This window comes from Oncorhynchus tshawytscha, linkage group LG33 (genome assembly GCF_018296145.1).
Source record: "Oncorhynchus tshawytscha isolate Ot180627B linkage group LG33, Otsh_v2.0, whole genome shotgun sequence".
Lineage (NCBI taxonomy): Eukaryota > Metazoa > Chordata > Actinopteri > Salmoniformes > Salmonidae > Oncorhynchus > Oncorhynchus tshawytscha.
The window spans coordinates 22,333,945-22,355,303 of NC_056461.1; the positions used below are offsets into that span (position 1 = coordinate 22,333,945).

The 21,359-nt window shown below is 40.0% G+C and overlaps 1 protein-coding gene across 1 annotated transcript; it reads left to right on the forward strand.

Annotated features, from left to right (window-relative positions):
* Positions 1-1,486: 1,486 nt before the first annotated feature.
* LOC112230986 (T-box transcription factor TBX5-A-like) lies at positions 1,487-21,011 on the forward strand. The gene is made up of 9 exons (XM_024397448.2): positions 1,487-1,893; positions 2,888-3,060; positions 3,373-3,467; positions 5,174-5,293; positions 6,736-6,883; positions 12,119-12,271; positions 16,452-16,543; positions 18,321-18,553; positions 18,725-21,011. The coding sequence occupies exons 2-9, from the start codon at positions 2,917-2,919 to the stop codon at positions 19,312-19,314; spliced, it is 1,575 nt and encodes a 524-aa protein (XP_024253216.1). The 5' UTR covers positions 1,487-1,893; positions 2,888-2,916; the 3' UTR covers positions 19,315-21,011.
* Positions 21,012-21,359: the final 348 nt, after the last annotated feature.

Sequence of the window (21,359 nt, forward strand, 5' to 3'; positions counted from 1 at the left end):
CATAGACGCACCAGGCACAAACGTCAGACAAGATAAACCGATATTTTGATACCAAATTTGGCACGGACTTGTCTCCCCCTAGGCCTAAAGCTGATGAGTTCATTTAGTCTAAATTTCGTTTATTTATTTATAAACGTTGTCTTTTTGGAGGTAGGTCTACTTTCTTCTTTGGTGATGTGTAATATTTTGACACGTGAATAGAAATGCTGTTTGTGATGATGAGTCATAGCGGTCAGTCGTCACATATGTGGTGTGGGGCAGGGTGGGCTACAGGGGTTATGGTAGGGGTTATGGTAATTGGCATAAGAACAACTGCCATTTTAGAAGTCTAAATATTGACATCGTGCCACTGAATTAACATAGACCAACAGCCTATGGGGTCATACCACACCGTGTGAGGTGTCTTTAGTACCAGCTCTGTATAGTTTCTGTCACACGGTTCTTCCCGTTCGACGTGTTACACCTCACTGAATTAAATCATATAGGAAATGGCCTGAAAGCCAAATGTGGTTTTATCAGAGGTAAGGCGCCTGCGTACTGGAATAATAGCCTCGAGTGAAACAAACCTAATGTCGTGTGCACGGTGGAGGATTCCCACCATCACGAAGCCGTAAAACAGAAATGTCTGCGTTGTCCACATAAGAAGAACGTCTGTTTAATACTAGAATTGAGGATTATTCAGTCATTTTGTGCTCCCTATATACAGTAGACTGCCAGAGACTTCAACGACCAAGCTCAGTATGTCAACCTCCCTGCGCGCAATGGAGAATCTTCCATGTGGTGTGATTTTGAATTCACGCGTAAATACAGATATGTACATATCTGGCCTTCAATTTACATTGCAGGCCTATCGTCATGGAAATGATGGCCTATACAATTGTGTTATCTTGTAATGGTTATTCACTCATTTTAAAGTTATGCGGCCGTGGCCCACACTTAATGCTCCAAATAATGTTGACGAGGCGAGATGAAGGGTCAGACGCAGCTCATTCACACATTGCATGGATATTTTCTGTAGGCTACAATTTACTTATTGTTGCCTACACTGCACATGCAGTCCTATTTTCTTATATGCTTTTGTTGACCATTGTTCTCAGATCTGCCCATATAATTATATTCAAATGTTTATTTGTTCAGTTCTCTGATGCACGACCCATATAGCCTAGGCTAAATTTGTAAGTATACATTTTTATGTATTTAAATAGGATGAATGTATTCTAACACATGCCTTTATCGGTGTTTGTCTCTTAATTAATCGTGACGAGTTATTTCTGTAAACAAAATCACAATTGCAAACGTTACTGAGTTTGCGCAATGGGAAAATATCTCCAGCAGATTTAGCAGTAAATGAGAGGTTTTAGAGGGGGTTGAGGGACGTGGGAGGGTGGACCTGAAGAAGACTATACTTGAGGCTGACCATTCTTGTTCAGGCACTGGATAGGCAGAGAGGACAACCCAAACTAGCTCGTCACAGACTCAGCGCTTCCGCTTCGTAACGCTTACTACTGTGGATCGTTGGTGTGTGAAGGGAGGGAGATAGAGGAGGGAGGAAAGAAGCTTGGTGACGGACTTGCTCCTCTGGAACACTGCTATATTGCTATGTGCTATCACCAGGGAAGGCTTCCCGAACATCTCGACTATAAGATGTACAATAAAGTAACACCGCGCGCGTTATTTTAGCCATCTTTGCAAGACTCTTGAATGGTCTTGGTCGCTAGGGCGCAGTCAATCTGAAGATAGAGACAATCCATGGAGATACTGGATAGCCTTTTCTGGCTACACATTGGGAATATACATTGAATTGGGTGGAAACTCTTAGCAAACATTTTTTAAGTGACTACCTCGGCTGTGCCATAGCTTCACAAGATTGAAAGTGACGTTTCTGGTTACAAGGTAAATCAGTTTTTACTGTACGGAGTAGGCTACCCGGTGTCATCGTGGTTAGTGGTTCATTATGGTAATTGTTATCGCAGGTCATGTCAGTTTAGGCCCTCGTATTGGGGAAAACATCACGTCTGTTTTTGCAAGGAGCTGGGGACGCGTTTAGATACAGAAGCCGTATATTAGACCATTTTGGCTATACGTCGTGCTCTCTGTTTATACAAATACATATCTTACTATTTGTAGTGGTGGTAGTTGTTACCATCACCATCTAGCATCCAAGGAATACATAGCCTATAGGTTTTGTCCCGAATTTAAGGTTTTTGTAATAATTTGTCTAGATTCCCTACAATAAACATCACGCCGGCAGGTAGCCTAGTGCTTAGTGTTGGGCCAGTAACCGAAAGGTTGCTGGATCGAATCCCCGAGCTGACAAGGTAAAAGTCTGTCCTTCTGCCCCTGAGCAAGGCAGTTAACCCACTGTTCCCCAGTAGGCCGTCATTGTAAATAAAAGTTTGTTCTTAACTGACTTCCCTGGTATTAAAAAATAGTCTACTAGCAAAGCCAGCATTATCGAGTTTAGACACGTTATGAGTGGTGTCCTTGCTAAGCATGTATCACCATTGCTATGTGTGTTATTTCTAGTAGCCAACATGCTTATTTCTTATTGTAAAAATTTCTGCTACAATTATTGCTGTCTTATTTTCTTCGTTATTATATCAATTATAATGACAGCCATAGACGTATAGCAGTTGCGAATCATTACGACACGCTCAGTCTTTCTTCAATGAAAGAGTCGCAAACTGAAATGTATTAAAAGTATGAAGACTGCGTGTGTTGAGTATGTCATTGGTATTTTATTTTGACCTACAAGTCGTTTCAGTCGAACTGGAATTTCAATTGACTAATGTCACATCAAAAATGTTTTGGGAAAAAAGTTATGCGCATAGGTCTATTCAGGACTGAGAATGTGACGTTTAAATGTGCTTTTGTTTCGATCTGACAGTTGAGGCCTTGGTCTCCGGAGCTCCAGACATGGCGGACCAGGATGAAACCGTTGGGCTCCAAAATTCGACAAGCGGTTCAGAGTCAAAGGAATTACACTCCGAGAGTAAAGCAGATAAACCAAATGGAACTTCGGGCAAATCTCCATCCTCCCAGACGACATATATTCAACAGGTCAGCGTTACTAACTATTTTGAACCTATGCACTTCATGTCGACAGCCTCAAGTCACTGCCTAGAGGTTGCTCTGGACCTATATGCCTATCTATAGTATTACTTCAGAGTTGCCACATGTGAATAGTAGGTTAATATGATATTAATATCTATAGGTTTTAGTTAAACTATAATGGAATGTATACTACAGTACAACATTGTCCGGGTATGAATTACATGACATAGAGAAGTATATATTAGTTGTATAATGATTGGGCTAATTAAGCTTGCAGAATGTGATATTGATATTCGTTTGACTTGTCTAATTGTGAAGGGAATGGAGGGGATAAAAGTGTACCTGCACGAGAGGGAACTGTGGGAGAAGTTTCACGAGGTGGGGACGGAGATGATTATCACCAAAGCAGGAAGGTAAGAGGGCCACGCCTGCATAAACGGGCATTATGGGCTATGCAGATATATTTTAGGATTTAAATATTGTTGCCATGGTCAATATACATACATACACCAATATATTACTGAAATTAGTTATGTCATGTGTGTATGCTTTAATTATATTAATTATCCATGTATGCCATATGCTTAGGCATACATGTGAGGTTATGTTTGAATAATTATTTGTTGACAAAAATTGTCAACATTTAGTGGTACTAATTTAGACAGCTCTGTGTCTGAAAAAGTGAATCCGTCCATGTTATGTCTGATGTATAAGCACAGAGGTGAGAGGTTTTACTTTTCAATAATGTGATAGTGAAATGAATGCTGTGTTCGTTTCTGGAAGGAGGCCTGCTTTGACTTTTCTCAATAGGCCAAGAGAGAGCGCCATAAATGCATCTATATAGGCAGAGTCATTTTAAGACAGACCCTTGGCTAGATACAAGTCGAATAAACAACACGTGACATATATTACGCGTTATATCACCTCCATTCTTGTAATCCTCTCTCACATTCTCCATCCATTTTATTTTTGAGGTGTATTTTTCCAAGTTGAATACGTGATATTCTTTTCATTCTACCCTAGTTGTTCGTCACGTTTGCCATATTGAAAACATTGTCGAATGACTTTTCAAGACAAAAAGCAGGGGGGCGGAGTGTAAATCCGTTTAGCAAATCCGTCTAACTGGCCTGTTTAGAAACTCTCAAGGAATACGGTTGAGATATTCTTGTACCTGTGAACTTCAATATGCATGATGGTCGGTGGTCTCTGCTCATGTTAACAAATCGTCTTGTGGTTTTTAGGTATTTATTATTAATTTCAGTGATGTCTCAATAGCCTTCTTAGGTGCATTGGGTTAATGTTTTTTCTCATGGCTGCATAAAGCCGTCTTTATATTATGTCCATTCATTCCCCCTTTTTGGCTTAAGACTTTATTAGCCATCCCTCCTCAGCCCTTACTCCTTACTCTAGTTAAATAAAGGATTAGTAAAACAAATCGCCACTTCAGCGTACGACTTATTTTCTTTAGCAATTTCTATACCATTGCTGACGTTTTACTTGTGGAAATTGGTACATCTGAAAATATATGTGCACACGTCACACATGCATCTGGTTTTAGTGGGGCATTTGATGCAAAATAAGCTTCCTTAAACCGAGAAACAATAGGCCCATTCCTTCGTTTTCTTTTGTTGCATGCGTAAAAGTATGCAGTCGCTTCCAAACGAACAAAATATATATTTGGCTACTTTAGTGTCATTTGTTTTCTTTTGTTTTATTGATTGATGTTCTAAGCTTCATTTGGTTGTGTGTCTGACGTTGATATTCATTTTGAACCAGTGGGGTTTACACCCACCCCTAAAGACGTGGAGTGTAGGTCATTCGAAGATTTGTTTAAGCTTGCAAAATGTGGAACAAGTTGTGGGCTTCTATGCAAGGCCTGTGTCAAGGTTGTAGAAGTTCATTGATTTTTAACAGTATGATTTCGGAACTGTAATCAATTTATATGACAGGCAGGACATCATGTAGAGTTGAACAATATCGACTATTCCATAAATGTGTCAATAATCCTACATTCCCTTAAAGCAAATGGCCACTTCAATCAATGATAGCAGTCATACTTTATTCATGGGAAACATTTGCACTTGCATTGTGTAACTATTTCATCGTGCTTCATTTGCAGAAGAATGTTTCCCAGCTTCAAAGTGAAGGTCACTGGATTGAACCCTAAAACAAAATACATACTCCTGATGGATGTCGTGCCTGCGGACGACCATCGCTACAAGTTCGCCGACAATAAATGGTATGTAGGACTTGTTCAAAACAAGTGCCTCTTGGATCGTTCCAGGCTATTTCCAAAGCCGTATCACAACGACCTGTATGCAACATGATCACGTGAACACGTTATGATACGTATTTTCAGCTCCAGGATGTTTCACGACCCTATAATGAGGCGTTTTCTGTTTGCGAGTTTTAATAGCAGTTCAGTAGCATATGGACCTATGCCCTCAGGCTACTACTATTGCATACATCGATATATGGAAACTGTAGTCAATGTGCAATAAATTATCCCAGTAGGCCTATAAGAATGTATCCAGTTTATGTCAATAAATTGCCTAATACTTCACGCTATGGAATGAGATTCATAATCAGTCTTGGGACTAAAAACATTTTTTATAGAATTTGTAAGGTTAATGCCTCAAATTCTTTTCCCATGCATTTCGTAGGCCTAGTAGGCAAACTATTCCTTATGTCTCAAATGTATAAACATGTTGCTTGCTGTAGGCTGTACAGCTTAGTGTAGTTTAAAATACAATTTTACCAAATCCGAAGAAGAAGAAATGGCTTTCGGGTGGAGTAATGCAATTGAGTTGGGGGATCCTTGGAAAGTGCTGCGGAGTTGTGCTGACTACCGAATGGAGGCTTAGGCTATTTTTGTGTTTTATGCGAATTTAATATAGCGTTGATGTTTCGTATGGTGAGGGTGTAGCTCTCTTCTGACACCTCTGAGGCGTTCTCTTTGCCGTCCGTGAAACGTAGCTTAAACACAATTTGTCATGTCCATCTGGTCAACGATGCCTTTTTGGGGTCAGTGGATTTCTATTGAGTGTTTTTAAAGAGTATAATCACATGCAAATAACGCTGATGATGACCTGTTCAGCGCATGTTGTGGAACTAATCCGCTCTTTGTCAACTAAGAAAATAATGTTCGCCCGTGCCAAATTGCAGGTTATTTGCTGTTGGTCAACGTATAGCACGCCATACGACACAAGACTATAGGCTTAATGTGGGATATTATATAAAAACATGTGTTCAGTTTGCATTTATTGTCACACAATAGCCTTTTTCACAAAAATGTGCCATTCGTATTACTTTGGGGTGAGAGTAGGCTAAACACAAATAGGCTATACGTGGACAGTATTAAACTACAAACTAAAGGCATTTGTCGAACCTTCAATTTCACGAACTATTGGCCTATAATGGGATAACCTTGGTAAAATCTCCAGTTTTGGAACAATCCCTAGGCCTGCTACCAAATAGCTTAAGTTAATTTATTTCGAAGAAGCTTTGGCGACAAATTAGGCTAAACCTGTATTTCTGATTGAAAGTGAATTGTAAACAGCTGAAACTGACGAACAACCACCTGGATCCTTTTGGACATGTATGTTTACGGCTCTTCATATTTTAGCAGTGGGGAAGTAGGGAAAGTATTTTTTAAATGCTGACTTTGGTGGTGTGATTCAGGTCTGTGACCGGGAAGGCCGAACCTGCCATGCCCGGGAGGCTCTACGTTCATCCGGACTCTCCTGCTACTGGGGCGCATTGGATGAGGCAGCTAGTCTCTTTCCAGAAGCTGAAACTGACGAACAACCACCTGGATCCTTTTGGACATGTATGTTTACGGCTCTTCATATTTTATGGGTTGGTCTGTAAAGCGCATAATGATTTTCGTAAAGGAATACTGTGGCTTATAATTATCAACACAACATCTGCATGCATTAGTAAAGATTAGAAGTCAGATGGCATCCGTTTCTTTCCTTTTAACGACGCTCTCATTATGAACTCCCAAGACCCTAGATTTTGTGATCCATGTCTGAAACAATATAGCAAACACAAATATCACTTACATAATCGATTTTCTTCGATGTTAAAAATTGTGCTCTGGGCTAGAGATGTGGTTCATGTGGGTCCAGGTTTGGGTGACATTGTGTCCAAATTAGACATCTAAACGGAGAATACAGGATAGGACTGATTACGATACAATAGTTATATCCTTTATAGGACATACAAACTGCCCTATGCAATTATTAATCTTTTGTTAATTGACAATCACAAGAACAATATTGGTTGTTAAAGAAATTGAAACAAGGAAGTGGATTATGCACAAAATAGGCAATAAGAAAAAAGTGAGAACTACAACAATTCTAGAAAGTTAAGTGATAAACTTACTCTATCCATCTCTTGAATTATGACATGAAGGAAAGTGTCAATATTGGTCACCTGCTTGTTGCTTCTACATGTATGAAGCTGATTAGAATTGCAATTGGTTGAGCCTATTCTTTCTGCTATAAGCAAATATCAAACTGGATGCAAACCATAACACTAAAGGTCAGCACATAATCATATGGTCACAGATTTAACAGCAATTTGCCATCATTGATGATAGACGTAGTAGGGAGTATGTTGATTGGAAACCATTTTGCATTGTTTGCATGTGTAAAAGTATTGGCTCACTGCAAATCTACAGCACAATGCGTGTGATTTTGAAGTCAGCAATAGGACAGCTTGTACTCTCTTTAACCATTGACCAAAGAACCTACAGCACACACAGCCCTATCTATCTTCTGCCCGATCACATGACTCCTTTGGCAGTGTGTGAGAATTTATAGTGATTGTTGCCTTGCCAAATCCCAGCTGGTAGAATGAAATTGGAGCTCAGTTCAGTTGGATTGTGAGCAGTGTTGTAAATTTCGGGCCAGAATGCATTTTTAATTGGTTGCAGTGGTTCCTGGCATGCCCTCTTTCGTGCTCAGAAAGTTCCATAGGATTCATAAATTAAATACTGGTGCTAGGCCAAAAATCGATTCTATCAGCTTGTTTGTCCAGCTGGTTGAAATAACTTTGAGACAATTTATAATTACTAGCATCATACATGGAGTTGAAACATGTCAGTGAGGTAGGTTGTAGACCGTTAGGAGGAAACAGTACAATTCTTTACAATTGTTTGGTAGTTAGGCAGAACAGAGCAGGACCTCCCCTCAGCCAGAGAGCATGCTGGGATAAACCAGTGGCTCCTGTAGGTTTCAGAAGGTTGAAATGAATGTTTTTATGACTGTGTATATTTGTAATTGAATGTGAATGTGAGTTTATTGAAGGGATTTCTGATATTTGGTTTGATTTTTACAGTTAATTTTGCTATTGTTAAAGTTTACAGTACATCTTATTAACTATATATATATATGAGATTATACCATCTATATGATTGAGAGTCAATATATATATGATGTTTGTTGACTCTCAATCATATAGATGGTATAATCTCAGTTATTTGGGTTAGGTTGCTAATTGAGGTGTTAGTTTCTATCTGATACCAATAGTATGCATATTAACATATGATTACCCATTTTCAGTTTATGGCCTACGTTTTATCACAAGCCTCAGCTAGGGCTTTGATCTCCATCTCAACTTGCGAAACATTTCTCAATGTTATTCATCTTCTCCCCCAATTTGCTGGTGCACTCGTCCAGTCCTCCCCACACATGTTTTAGCCAGGAGGGTGGAGTGTGGATATCCCACTGTTTATGTTCCAATGGCAGTGTGAGATGAGCAATAGATGATGGTGTACAAAGCCTGTTAATCCAAAGGCTTCAGAAAGCCCTCTGATGTGGAGGAACTTGAAAGCAGAGGGCAGCCGCTGGGGACCCAGGCTGATCCCTCACTATCATTAAATACTATCATACAGAGTCGGGGGGTGGAGATGCAGAGAGCCAGGGCAACTGGGCAGGGAGACAAGGCGTGTGCTGGAGGCCTAGTGGGTGGTCTGCTATGCTCTGTGGTCACCCGTTCACAGACTGACAGACACGAAGGGAACCCCAACCCTGTCTGTGGTTCATGTTGTTGTCTGTAGAAAATGAACACAAGACACTTGGTGTAGGTCACATGGCACATAGATGTCTTCAGGAGTTAGAAAACAAGGTTGCAGCCATCTACATGTGTTAAATCAAAGCATCCCCATGGTTTGTATCATAGTAAATCTGTAAGACAGATAACTTTTACATTTGCGGTGATATAGGCTGTTGTTCATAAATTATTTACAAGTCCCTAACCAACTTCCTCTGAAGGCTTTGTGGTGGGATTGGTGAATGTGAGCATACATTCTGTTTTCTCCCACAGCTTTTATCTAATTCAATGTTTTAAAATACTTCAAAAATACTTCAGTTTTGACCCATTGTATTTTTAATGGGTAACATCAATGTGAGTCAATGCATTTCCAGTGTTGGCTGTTAGTACATTCACCCCTTTTAGTTTTGCATTGTACACTAACCTACTATCAAAGTGCTTTTGGAAAATTCACAGTGGATAACTATTTACTCTCTATTCTGAGGGTGAACTGTTCAATCAGCTGTGAGAATCCACCGAGTTCATGTCTTTGTAATTCCCCAGCAGTCTAGGAGGTCAGGGCATCCTCTCCCTTTTCTCTGCAGCATGGCAATTGAAAGGAAAGTACTAAAACAACCCTACAGATAAGACATAGGTGGAATGCCCAGAGGCAGGGGTGCAGGGGGTTCCTGAGGGGGCAATGGAGAAAAAAAACCTGTTTTGTTATCTGCAAATGTAAGTGGATTTAATGAAATTAAAAATCATTAGATTGTTCATGGCTGATGCCCATGACTCCACAGTATGTCAGACCAATTAGACTAAAGCCTGCGGATGAGATGGCCTCATGAGAAGAGTTCAGGGCTCAAGTTCAACTGGGTGGACCGCGTCTTAACGTCGCCAATGGTAGTAGTCATCACTTAGCGTTACTAGACCGGAGGAGTCAGGGCAAATGCAGGGAAAGAGAAGATGTTCACGTGTTACAATGGGAACTCATCTTTTCTGACAAATGTGCATTTTCATGGGATGTAAAGAGCATTGTAATGTACTACTGAATGTATTACTGTCATGCCCTTCAGTGATGTGTTTGTAGAGTTACATATAAGCTATGCTCACATTTCGATTTTGACTGTACTTTAAATTATATGGTCAGATAAATGTACATATACTTGGGCTCCCGATTGGCACAGCGGTCTCTAAGGCACAGCGGTCTCTAAGGCACAGCGGTCTCTAAGGCACAGCGGTCTCTAAGCGGTCTCTAAGGCACAGCGGTCTCTAAGGCACAGCGGTCTCTAAGGCACAGCGGTCTCTAAGGCACAGCGGTCTCTAAGTGCAAGAGGTGTTGCTGCAGTAGCTGGTTCATATCCAGACTGCATCACATCCGGCTGTGATTGGGAGTCCCATAGGGCGGCACACAATTGCCAGGGTAGGCCGTCATTGTAAATAAGAATGTGTTCTTAACTGACTTGCCTAGTTAAATAAAGGTAAAGTGAATTGCTATATGAGTATTCTTGGTTTTAATAAATATTTTGTGTGTTTTATATACACTGAACAAAAATATAAATGCAACATGTAAAGTGTTGGTCTCACGTTTCATGAGCTGGAATAAAAGATCCCAGAAATGTTCCATATTCATAAAAAGCTTATTTCTCTCATTCTGTGTACAAATGTGTTAATATCCCTATTAATGAGCATTTCTCTTTTGCCAAAATAATCCATCCACCTGATAGTTGTGGCATATCAAGAAGCTGCTTAAACAGCATGATCATTAAACAGGTGCACCTTGTGCTGGGGACAATAAAAGTCCACTCTAAAATGTGTGTGCAATTGGCATTCTGACTGCAGAAATGTCCACCAGAGCTTTTACCAGATAATTTTATGTTAATTTCTCTACCATAAGCCGCCACCAATGTCGTTTTAGAGAATTTGGCAGTACATCCAAACAGCCATTAAACCGCATACCATGTGTATGGCATCGTGTGGGCGAGCAGTTTGCTGATATCAACGTTGTGAACCGGGTGCCCCGTGGTGGTGGGGTTATTGTATGGGCAGGCATAAGCTATGGACAATGAACACAATTGTATTTTATCGATGTCAATTTGAATGCACAGAGATAACGTGATCAGATCCTGAGGCCCATTGTTGTGCCATTTCATCCGCCACCATCACCTCATGTTTCAGTATGATAATGCACATCCCCATATCGCAAGGATCTGTACACAATTCCTGTAAACTGAAAATGTCCCAATTCTTCCAAGGTCTGCATCCTCACCAGACATGTCAATCCAGAGCATCCCAAACAGGCTCAATGGGTGACGTGTACATCAGCGTGCTCCAGTTCACACCAAATATCCATCAACTTCGCACAGCTGTTGAAGAGGAGTGGGACAACATTCCACAGGCCACAATCAATAGCCTGATCAACTCTGAGGAGATGTGTCACGCTGCATAAGGCAGATGGTGGTCACACCAGATACAGTACTGTCTAGTTTTCTGATCTACACACCTACCTTGTTTTTTAAGGTATCTGTGACCAACAGATGCATATCTGTATTCCCAGTCATGTGAAATCCATAGATTACTGCCTAATGAATGTATTTCAATTGGCTAATTTCCTTATATGAACTGTAACTCAGTCATTGAGTTTATATTTTTGTTCAGTATATTTATATGTTTTATTCAAAGCACTAGCAATAGTATTTTGAGTTTATCTGAATTTTCTGAATGGGTTTCGAACTATGTTTCCTATTCTTGGTGCTGGGGACCCAAATGGCTACACATTTGCCCCGGCACTACACACCGGATTGATTCCACTAATCAAAGGTTTGTTGATGAGTTGATTTGTAGAATCAGTTGTGTAGTACTAGGGCAAACTCAACAACAACAAAAAACACTGGTTTAGATTTATCTGAATGTGATTTTGATAATATCAGACTTTGTGTTTTGGTGAGTTTATGCGTCAGGGTGTCCTATTTGTCAGGAGAAAACAGAAATTGTCAAAATACAAATAGGCATACATTTCTCTCTTCAGATTATCCTGAACTCCATGCATAAATACCAACCCAGGATTCACATCGTGAAAGCGGATGAAAATAACGGCTTTGGCTCCAAGAACACGGCGTTTTGTACCCACGTCTTCCCAGAGACTGCCTTCATTGCGGTTACGTCCTACCAGAACCACAAGGTAAGTCTTCGATTTTGGACATATTTAAGTAATTGTATTGTACGTGTGTGAATAGCCTAGATTGTTGTGAATTTGTCTGTATCATAGATTAGTAATGAATTAATTAGAGTTTATAACTAATACTAACTTTTTGACTTATAAGCATAGAGAAAAAAACGCCTTTTTGCATCGCCTTGTCAATTGAAAGTGACACGTCACAACACTTAGGAAAAGAATTCATGGAATAATCGAAAACAGTTAATTAGCATCAGAAAGTTGCTCTTGCTGTAGCCTTTATTGCTGCTAAAGACCTGACGGTAAAACGTATAGCCGACGAATGAGCTCATTATCAAAGCTTGAACAATAAAACGGATAGGGTGTATCATTTCGCAAGAAATTGAGTCCGATGTAATTATATGAGCAGTGGCAGAACATAAGACTCACGTCTGATAATCACCGATATCATATTCAGTCATTCGCAGATGTGAGTAAGCTGTCCTATGGGCCGGGGAAACCGAATGTCCAAAATATTGGATAAGGCACGAGAGACTTTTGGTAATTTCAGTAACTGGTCCTGTTTCATTAAACTTTAAACTAAACGATACGAATTACAGATACTCATACATTTTGAAAGTTGTATTTTATTCATATCTTTATTTAACTAGGCAAGTACCTTGTGAGCTCGGGGATTCGAACTTGCAACCTTTCGGTTACTAGTCCAACGCTCTAACTACTAGGCTACCCTGCCGTTCCGTATTAGAGGCCTGTGAGTGTATTTTCTTTATTATGTTTGCGCTTTATTGATAGGCTATTGTATATTACTAGAGAAAATGTAGTAGCCTATATCCTGTAAGAAATAAAGCAACCGCTTGTTTTATTGTCACCAATGTGCCCCATAGGATACTGAAGCTGCAGTAAATGTCGAAATAGTCCATATTGTGATTATTTTAATCATAAACAATTAATTAATGTATGCATTTATTTTTGTTTCTTATTGAAATGTGATAATTCACAGGCACATGGACTATTACGCATGGACTCGAGCTTGCAAGTATTATAATTTTAGTTATACTTAAATAAGTTAATTCTAGATTAAAACATGAGTATATTTTCTTTCATGTACACTACCATACCTAGGCATACATATATTCATTGTGATATTTTTCTATGTGAACTTGAAAACATTTACATCCACTTGTTGAATGAACTTTATTTTGATTGCGATTTGAAGCGTTTAGAGAAGACATAGAAATAATATTAATGAATTCGTTTTTCTCAAGTTCTGACGACTCATAATCTTAGGAGTGCTGTCCTATCGTTTCTGCGTCTGTTTAACATCCGTTTTTAACTATGTCGGAGTCAGATTTTAGTGTGGAACAGAGGGAATATGCAAGGGGGCGAGGACCCTTAATGTGTCCTGAGCCAATCCGAATTCCCAAAGACTCTGAGAAACAGGAAATTCAAATGACTGAAACTCTGGAGAAACCATTCATTATATTCAGAGAGTTTATTGAGGGTACTTGAGAATGCAACATGGGCTAATTATTATTACCAGAGCCTGCCAGACTTCCAGATAGATGTCTGATTACCGTAACTTTTTCATCGAATACATAATCCAAGAAGGTTACATCTGCCAATTAAACTAGAGAAAGTAATCATGCCATGCATTTTGGGGAAAGGGCACTAAACGCGCATGAGCAGACGCAGCCATCTGCCGTCAAAACGGTCAAACTTGACCATACTATAGGCTTGAATTGAACAAATATAGCAATTTCCTTCTTAGTAAGCTATTTTGAAAACAACTCGCGTTTTCACATCTTCTGTTCTCAAATCAATAGGCAAATAGGCTACAGAAAAGCTTTGGTCCTAGGCATGTTGAATCTGAACGTATAATTGTACCAGCTAATTGACTACCTCTAACGAATTATAATTGCATTATAGTAAATACCATAGCCAAATATCACATGCAATGCATGATATAAACAAATGCAGTATCCTACTGTATCATGAATGAATGTTTGTCATGGTTGCTATCTGTGGTAAAGACAAGTATATCAAACGAGTTGGTAACAACTTGCTTTGTATTTAACGGGGTGTATAGGCCTATAAATGTTTCCAGAATTGTTAGGAAACTCTGTTACCTCAGGCTTGTCTAATTCTTTCATACTATCAGTGTTAATTCAGGGCGCTTTCTTTGATACAACCAACAGCACACTATTCAATATTTATAATATACGTTTTGAAATAGTCTTACATTTGTATAGTCTGGTAGGAATTCGTCCAAGTGATAAGTGATGCAACCTGATTGATGAAAAGTTTCTATTTCTGAGCGTCAAAGTTTCATTGGTGAATTAGGTTTCGTTTCATTAACATTTGCATTTACTATGCTATCCATGCCCGCCTAATGTAATATTTCACCTAAATTATCCTGCATATTAGGCTTGCAATTAAATAGGCATGGTAGGCCTATGCGATTACTTCGGCGTTTGGATATGCTATTTTGTTGAGGGTGTGTTACAAGTTATTTTTGCAAAAATGTTGTACCACCAACAGTTATTTACAAAATTAGTGCAGTTTTAAATAGATAACTAACATTGAGAATCATTATGTTGTTGGAAAACGATTATTCTTTTTTTTTTAAAGATTGAATTCCCTTAACTTCTTTATTGTCCACACTTTATTTTCTACATTTGCTTCTCAATGAAAATCTACATGGTGCCAAAACGCACCATACATTAACGAGAAGCTAAAAACGTGTTTTTTCTCTCAACAAGAGATGTACAAGGTTTCGTAGAAAGTGAGAGCTAGTGCGTGGACAAAAATCCATTCTTGTTGTGAGGCGGTAAGCACTCGACCCGCCAACTAATTAGGGCCTACCTGCCAGAAACAGCGCGCCATTGCGAGAGGGTGATCCCTGCATTCTGTTTAACCTCGGAGTCGTTACTACACTTAGAAAAAAAGGTGCAATCTAGAACCTAAAATGGTTCTTCGGCTGTCCCCTTATGACAACCGTTCGTAGAAACCTTTTGGGTTCCAGGTAGAACCCTTTCCACAGGGGGTTATACATGGAACACGGAAGTGTTCTACTTGGAAACCTTAAAGGGCTTTCCTATGGGGACAGTCCATGGAAAATTACATTTTTGGCGTCAACTTTACAGCTGTAGCCTGATCCACTCTAATATTTATAGAGTTGTGTGGTCCAGCTATACTTTTATGATAGAAAGTGTTCATATTTAGAATGAATGAATGTTGTTTTTCGGGATAAGATTGTGTGCTTACACTGAGCACATGGTCAATTCATCTAAATGGTAATACCAAAACAGGAGCACATCAACCAAGTAGTATAGTAGGCCTATCATCCAAGTACTTTAAATAGCAGTGTTGAGGAGTAGTGAACTACATGTAATTTAACTACATTTTGTGTTAACTGGTGGTGGTTTAACTAAATTCAAATCTAGGTAGCGTTTTCAGTAGTTAATTACTTCTTTGCCATGAACTACAGGCTAGTTTGTTTTATCAAAAATAAAATATGGGTGAAGTAGGCAATACTTTGCATTCTTTTTTGCCATCAGACCTGTCTAATTATCACTTGAAACATTGTTTTGTGTTTAAAAGGGTAAATGACACATTTTGTGAACATATGACACCAATGTGACTGGTTCTTGCAATTGGTTTTATATGCCATTTCAGATTTTTTTCACCATGTAGTTTGGATGTAGTGAACTACTTTTTCAAAGTAACTTTAGTTAAGTTAACTGTATTTTCTAGAGGGTAGCTTTAGTGTAGTTTAACTTCTTCCAATGTGAAGTAATTGGTAGCTTGGTAAATTAGATTTCCAGAGTAGCTTCCCCAATACTGTTAAATAGCAGACTTCAAACCACAGGTTTTGTGAGGTTTCTCCCCAGGTGCTTATTTGACAGGTTCAGTTTGTCACGAGACTGACCACAGCGCATGTGGACCTATGGAAAGTGTCTCATCCCAAAAGCATCATGAGGCTGATGTTCCACATGGGAGGGTAAACACGCTAGTTTTAAGTGAACATATCCTGCTATAGGCCTCAAAGGACACAACAAGTCCTCACATAATATAGAGGAAAGGAAACACAAGTATAGCATTGTGATATTAAGTTATCTTCTTACATATTGTTGTAACTGACAGTTGAATGGTGTAACAACTTACAAATCTGCATGCTGTTTTACAGATAACCCAGTTGAAGATAGAGAACAACCCATTTGCAAAAGGCTTCCGTGGGAGTGATGACATGGAGCTCCATCGGATGTCCAGAATGCAAAGGTACAGAACTAGGATCTGAATTTGATCACACTTTTGTTGTTGAGAAGTTTCCTGCACCACAGGAAATGCATATGAGCTTTGTGATTGACTTAAATTCACTGAAAACCTGCACTAACACAGTTATATGAACAGTATTGCACTTGTCATAAAGCCTATTTTGTCCAGCTAATAGCCCAACCACCGATCAAGCAACTTTATGGACTAAACGTTCAAATCCTCTTGCTGCACGATTCTCTTTCTATGACAATACTGGTCAAATTAAGAACCTACATCTGTAGAAACCTATCACAGTCTCAAACAGACACATAGCCAATGGCCAAGCTTTGGTTCAGTTGCCTATTTTTCTATCTCAGCCCACTAGAAATAATCCAAAATTATCATCATTAGCAGTTGTTTAGCACACTATACTGTAAGATGATTACCTGGAAACAGACATTAGATAAGGATTACTAACATTGTAATCAGTGTCACTTCACAAGCACCGTTGTAATCCTTCAGTCAGTGAAATGCAAACCAGATATGAGTGTTATTTTCAGTGAGCCCCACCGCCCCCTGCTCCTCTCTCCCCAGCTGTGATATAAGTGTAGTTCTTGAGCAGAGGCCAGTCTCTATGTCACAGGGCTTTTATGGTTTATCTGGCAGGGCCTTCTGAACCAGTGAAATCCATCTTCACCCGATATTCCTACCAGTCATCTGTGCATTGATGCTATGGCTGGTCCAGCAGCGGCATCAACCACATGCCCCTCCCCTTTATTCATTCCAGATGAGTGCTTTACGCATGCGTCCACACATTTTCAAAGGAGGAAATCTGGTTTGAGACTTGCCTAGATCGCCAATTAAGGTGTTGCATGGCCTTTCAAACTGAGCATTCCCGAAATCAATGAAACATGGGAGAGGAGCCATGTTTTCCAACGCTGCAGTGAAACTTTGCCTCCCATGAATTGTTGAATGGGAGAACAGAACATTCTCTCTAGTAAGCCAGCAGGACTGTTTTAACAAATTGATATTGCAAATTTAATTTTGGATGATCTAAGTCAGACATTGATTAAGTTGGTTCATGTCACAAGATAATACGTAAGTGGAATAGTTATGTTTTTATAGACATTTGTAAATGGATTTTAATTGGCCAAAGGCCAAACCAGACTATCACTCCTAAATGCCACTGTCCTGTCTTGCCAAGTACAGTAAGCTCAGCATGTCTGGTCTTGGTTAGTATTTCCAAGGGATAGCTTATTGCAAAACCAGGTCACTGGTTCAAAGGTAACAGTCAAAGAAATCAAAGAAACAGAAGAGGCAAGAATGGTCCATTCATGGATCCTCTAGATTAATGTGACTGGAATAAATCCCTGTCTTTCCACTAGAAACTGATCCTCTGGAACATTGTCTCTCTGTGAATCCTAAGTGGGTTTGTCTCATTGATGGTCAGTGTGGTTTGTTAGCATTGAGAAGAGTATAGTGTCCGATCATTGGACGAAAGAGAGTGTGTATATAAGTCAGCCATGGTTAATGACTGAGGTCAGACACAGTCCTCAAATTGATACCAGGCTGTCAAGTAATATATTTATCTTCTTCTTTTGCATGTGGAAATGCAAATAAATGAACAAATACTATGACGAGGATAATTAGGATTATTGATCTAGGATACTTAGGTGATGATTAAATACTAATGGCAATGATAGTAGTAGTAGTAGTATTAGTGGTGGTAATATTAGTTGAAGAAGCATACAGTAAATGTTATCATCATTTCCTAACCCTGTCTCTGTATGTATGTCTGCAGCACTAAGGAGTACCCGGTGGTCCCTCGCAGTACGGTGCGCCAGAGGGTGGGCACCAGCCAGAGCCCGTTCAGTGGGGAGGTGCAGGGTATTGCCAACCCCAGTGGCCTGGCCTCCCAGTACACCCAGTGTGAGAACGGGGCCACCAGCGCCTCACAGGATCTCCTGCCCCAGTCTGGCTCCTACCCTCTCCCACACGAGCACAGCCAGGACTACCACTGCATCAAGAGAAAAGGTGGGCCAGGCTATCATGATATATGAGATGGGGTTGATTGTTAGGAAGCATGAAAAAAGGGAAGCATAGTTGATTACTAAAGTAAAAATATGTACAATGTTTTGTTCAGCTGATAGGAGTCTACAGTATGTATACATACTGTAACTGTAACTGTTTCCTGTCGGTCCATAGTGGAGGATGACTGTCACTCAGGAGAGCACACCTACAAGAAGGCTTACCTGGAGAGTTCCTCCAGCGAGGACGACCATTACTACCGTCCCGTCAGCTACCCACAGAGCCTGGGCCTGCCCGGGGGGCCCTACAGAACCGAGTCTAGCCAGAGGCAGGCCTGTATGTACGCTAGCGCCTCCCAGGGGGCCGAGCCCGTCCCCAGCCTGGAGGACATCAGCTGCAACACCTGGGCCGGCGTCTCGCCCTACGGCAGCTGCTCCGTCACCACCATGCAGCCAATGGAGCGGCTGCCCTACCAGCACTTCTCCGCCCACTTCACCTCGGGGCCCCTGGTGTCCAGACTGAGTGGGGTGGCAGGCCACGCCTCTCCGCAGCTGGGTGACGCCCACCACGCCATGTACCAGGGCCCCATGGCCCATCAGACTCTTGGCCGCCAGTGCAGCCCCGGGGCAGGCATCCAGTCACCCACTGCAGGTCTCCAAGGCAGCGAGTACCTGTACTCACACGGGATCCCGCGCACGCTGTCGCCTCATCAGTACCACGCGGTGCACAGCGTCAGCATCATGCCAGAGTGGAATGAGAGCAGCTAAAAGGGATTTCTTCATAGGAACGATGAAGAAGTTCTAGAAAAAAGGACAGTGATAAGGTGGGACTTTAGATACATCTATATTTATATTTTTTAAGCTATATACAGTATGGCAGTGCAGTCTCGTGAGATTAGTGGGTGATCCATGAATGCCTCAAGCATTGGACATTGGACATTGGACTCAGAAGAAGTGGGAATGTCTTTGCAGTTACTGTGCCTATGGGCAAACATCATGAGGATGAGCAAAACAAGGTGGAGACAAGCATTAACCATTGAGTTTTTAGGAGTCTTATTAGGACAACTAAATAGAAGTTTAAAAGCCAATGCTTTTGCAGGAGGGACAAAAGTGATTTTATCAAGAGACTCCCATTTTTAAAATGTCCTGTTTTGATAGTGTATTATACATCTTGGTGCTTGAAGGATATATTTTCTTCTTTTTTTTCTGCTTCAAGTAGAAATCTTGTTGACCTTTATCCTGTTGACCTTTACATGCTTTAGATTTTGTGCAAAAAAAAAAAAAGTTTTCATTTTGTTTGGAGCTTTTGTAGTGAAACGCTTTACTTTCTAAAAGCATTCTACAGAAATTCAGAAGATGTGATTCTTTTTCTGTGGCTATTTTGAGAACATACTCGGTGAGTTGCTGGCCAGATTCGTCAATCAAAATGACAAAGGGCAGAAAACATTGGATACTTACATGAAAGACATTGTATTGCTCGGCATTAAACTTGAATACATGACCACCATCTCCATGGATACGGGTCGAGATAACGGTGAGGTCATAGGCAGTTGACAGGCCAATAAGCTGACAGTGTGTTCTGTAGAGGAAGTGTGTATTGATATCCTCTCTAACACTGGCATGTACAACACACACTTTGACCTGGAAATATTTGGATGTGTTTTGCCGTTTGTCTGGGGAAGGTGTGTGGAAAAATGTACCTGCAACGAAAGCTAAGAAACAAGAAACCTTCTGACATAGTGGTTCTCATTCAGACTCTGCCCTTATAAGAGATATAAGCTAGAACTGGTGAAAAGGTGATTGCATATTTTTATTTGGGTAATTGAAAACACCATTTTTATTAGTCTGTTGTACCCAGTAAATGTGTGTTGTTTCTCAATCTTTTCATTTATGCTCCTACAATTGGCACTTCTCCCACGACTACAGTCATGAACTCAACTAGAGCAAACAAACATATGTCTGGTGTGTGACGCCTTTAACAATGTAGAATGCAAAGAACCAGAGGCAAAGATTGATATAGACAAATAATGATAATATGAAATCATGGTCACTTCAGAGATTATACAAGACATCAGTCAAAATACACGTCATTTCTGCCAACATATGGAAGTCATGTGATATGTTAAAGGTCAGTTTTTATGTATGGACAAAGACTTATTTTTAAAATGCTTGTAGTTGATAGAACGTTACTTGTCGATAGTATTTATTTTTGTCCTGTATTGTAAATCAACTTGTTGTAGTTGTATTGGCAACGAAATGTGTTAGTCGGTCCTGTTCTTTTTGTTACTTTGTCATTTAGGCTAAATGTATTTTCTTTTTTAATCATCCTGCTTTAGAAATCAGGTCATTCATTTACAGTTGTCAAAAGTCTAAGAAAGACAGAGATTGATTAACTGTGGTGTAAATAAACACAGGTGTATATAGAATACGGAATACTTGCAATAAATTTAAAAGAGGATTCTGTATTTTATGATTTGACCTGTCTTTTATTTTGATGACGCTTACTGTTGTGACACCTAACAAAACGACTTAAACATGAAACATTGAATTCATCATTTGGGATCTATAGGACTCTGTACAGAGATAAGATGTTTGACTACAACTCTACGTAGATACAGACAGCTATGCAAAACCATAAGAGACACTAATGTGATACACCAAAGTGTGGGGTAATGGACAAAAACTCTGACCATAGACTTTTTGCTCCTTTTTTGTATACACATCATTTTTGTTAATTGCAACAAATGTTAAATCTTGTCATCCCAATGTAGGCAGCAGTAACTAATTATACATACTTGTCCCCAGTTTTTCTC

What these genes read in the sequence shown, in the direction of transcription:
- LOC112230986 (XM_024397448.2), top strand. Translation starts at nt 2,917, where the DNA reads ATGGCGGACCAGGATGAAACCGTTGGGCTCCAAAATTCGACAAGCGGT. An exon ending in ATTATCACCAAAGCAGGAAG is followed by an intron (nt 3,468 to 5,173) that starts GTAAGAGGGCCA and finishes CTTCATTTGCAG; the next exon opens with AAGAATGTTTCCCAGCTTCA. An exon ending in CGTCCTACCAGAACCACAAG is followed by an intron (nt 12,272 to 16,451) that starts GTAAGTCTTCGA and finishes GCTGTTTTACAG; the next exon opens with ATAACCCAGTTGAAGATAGA.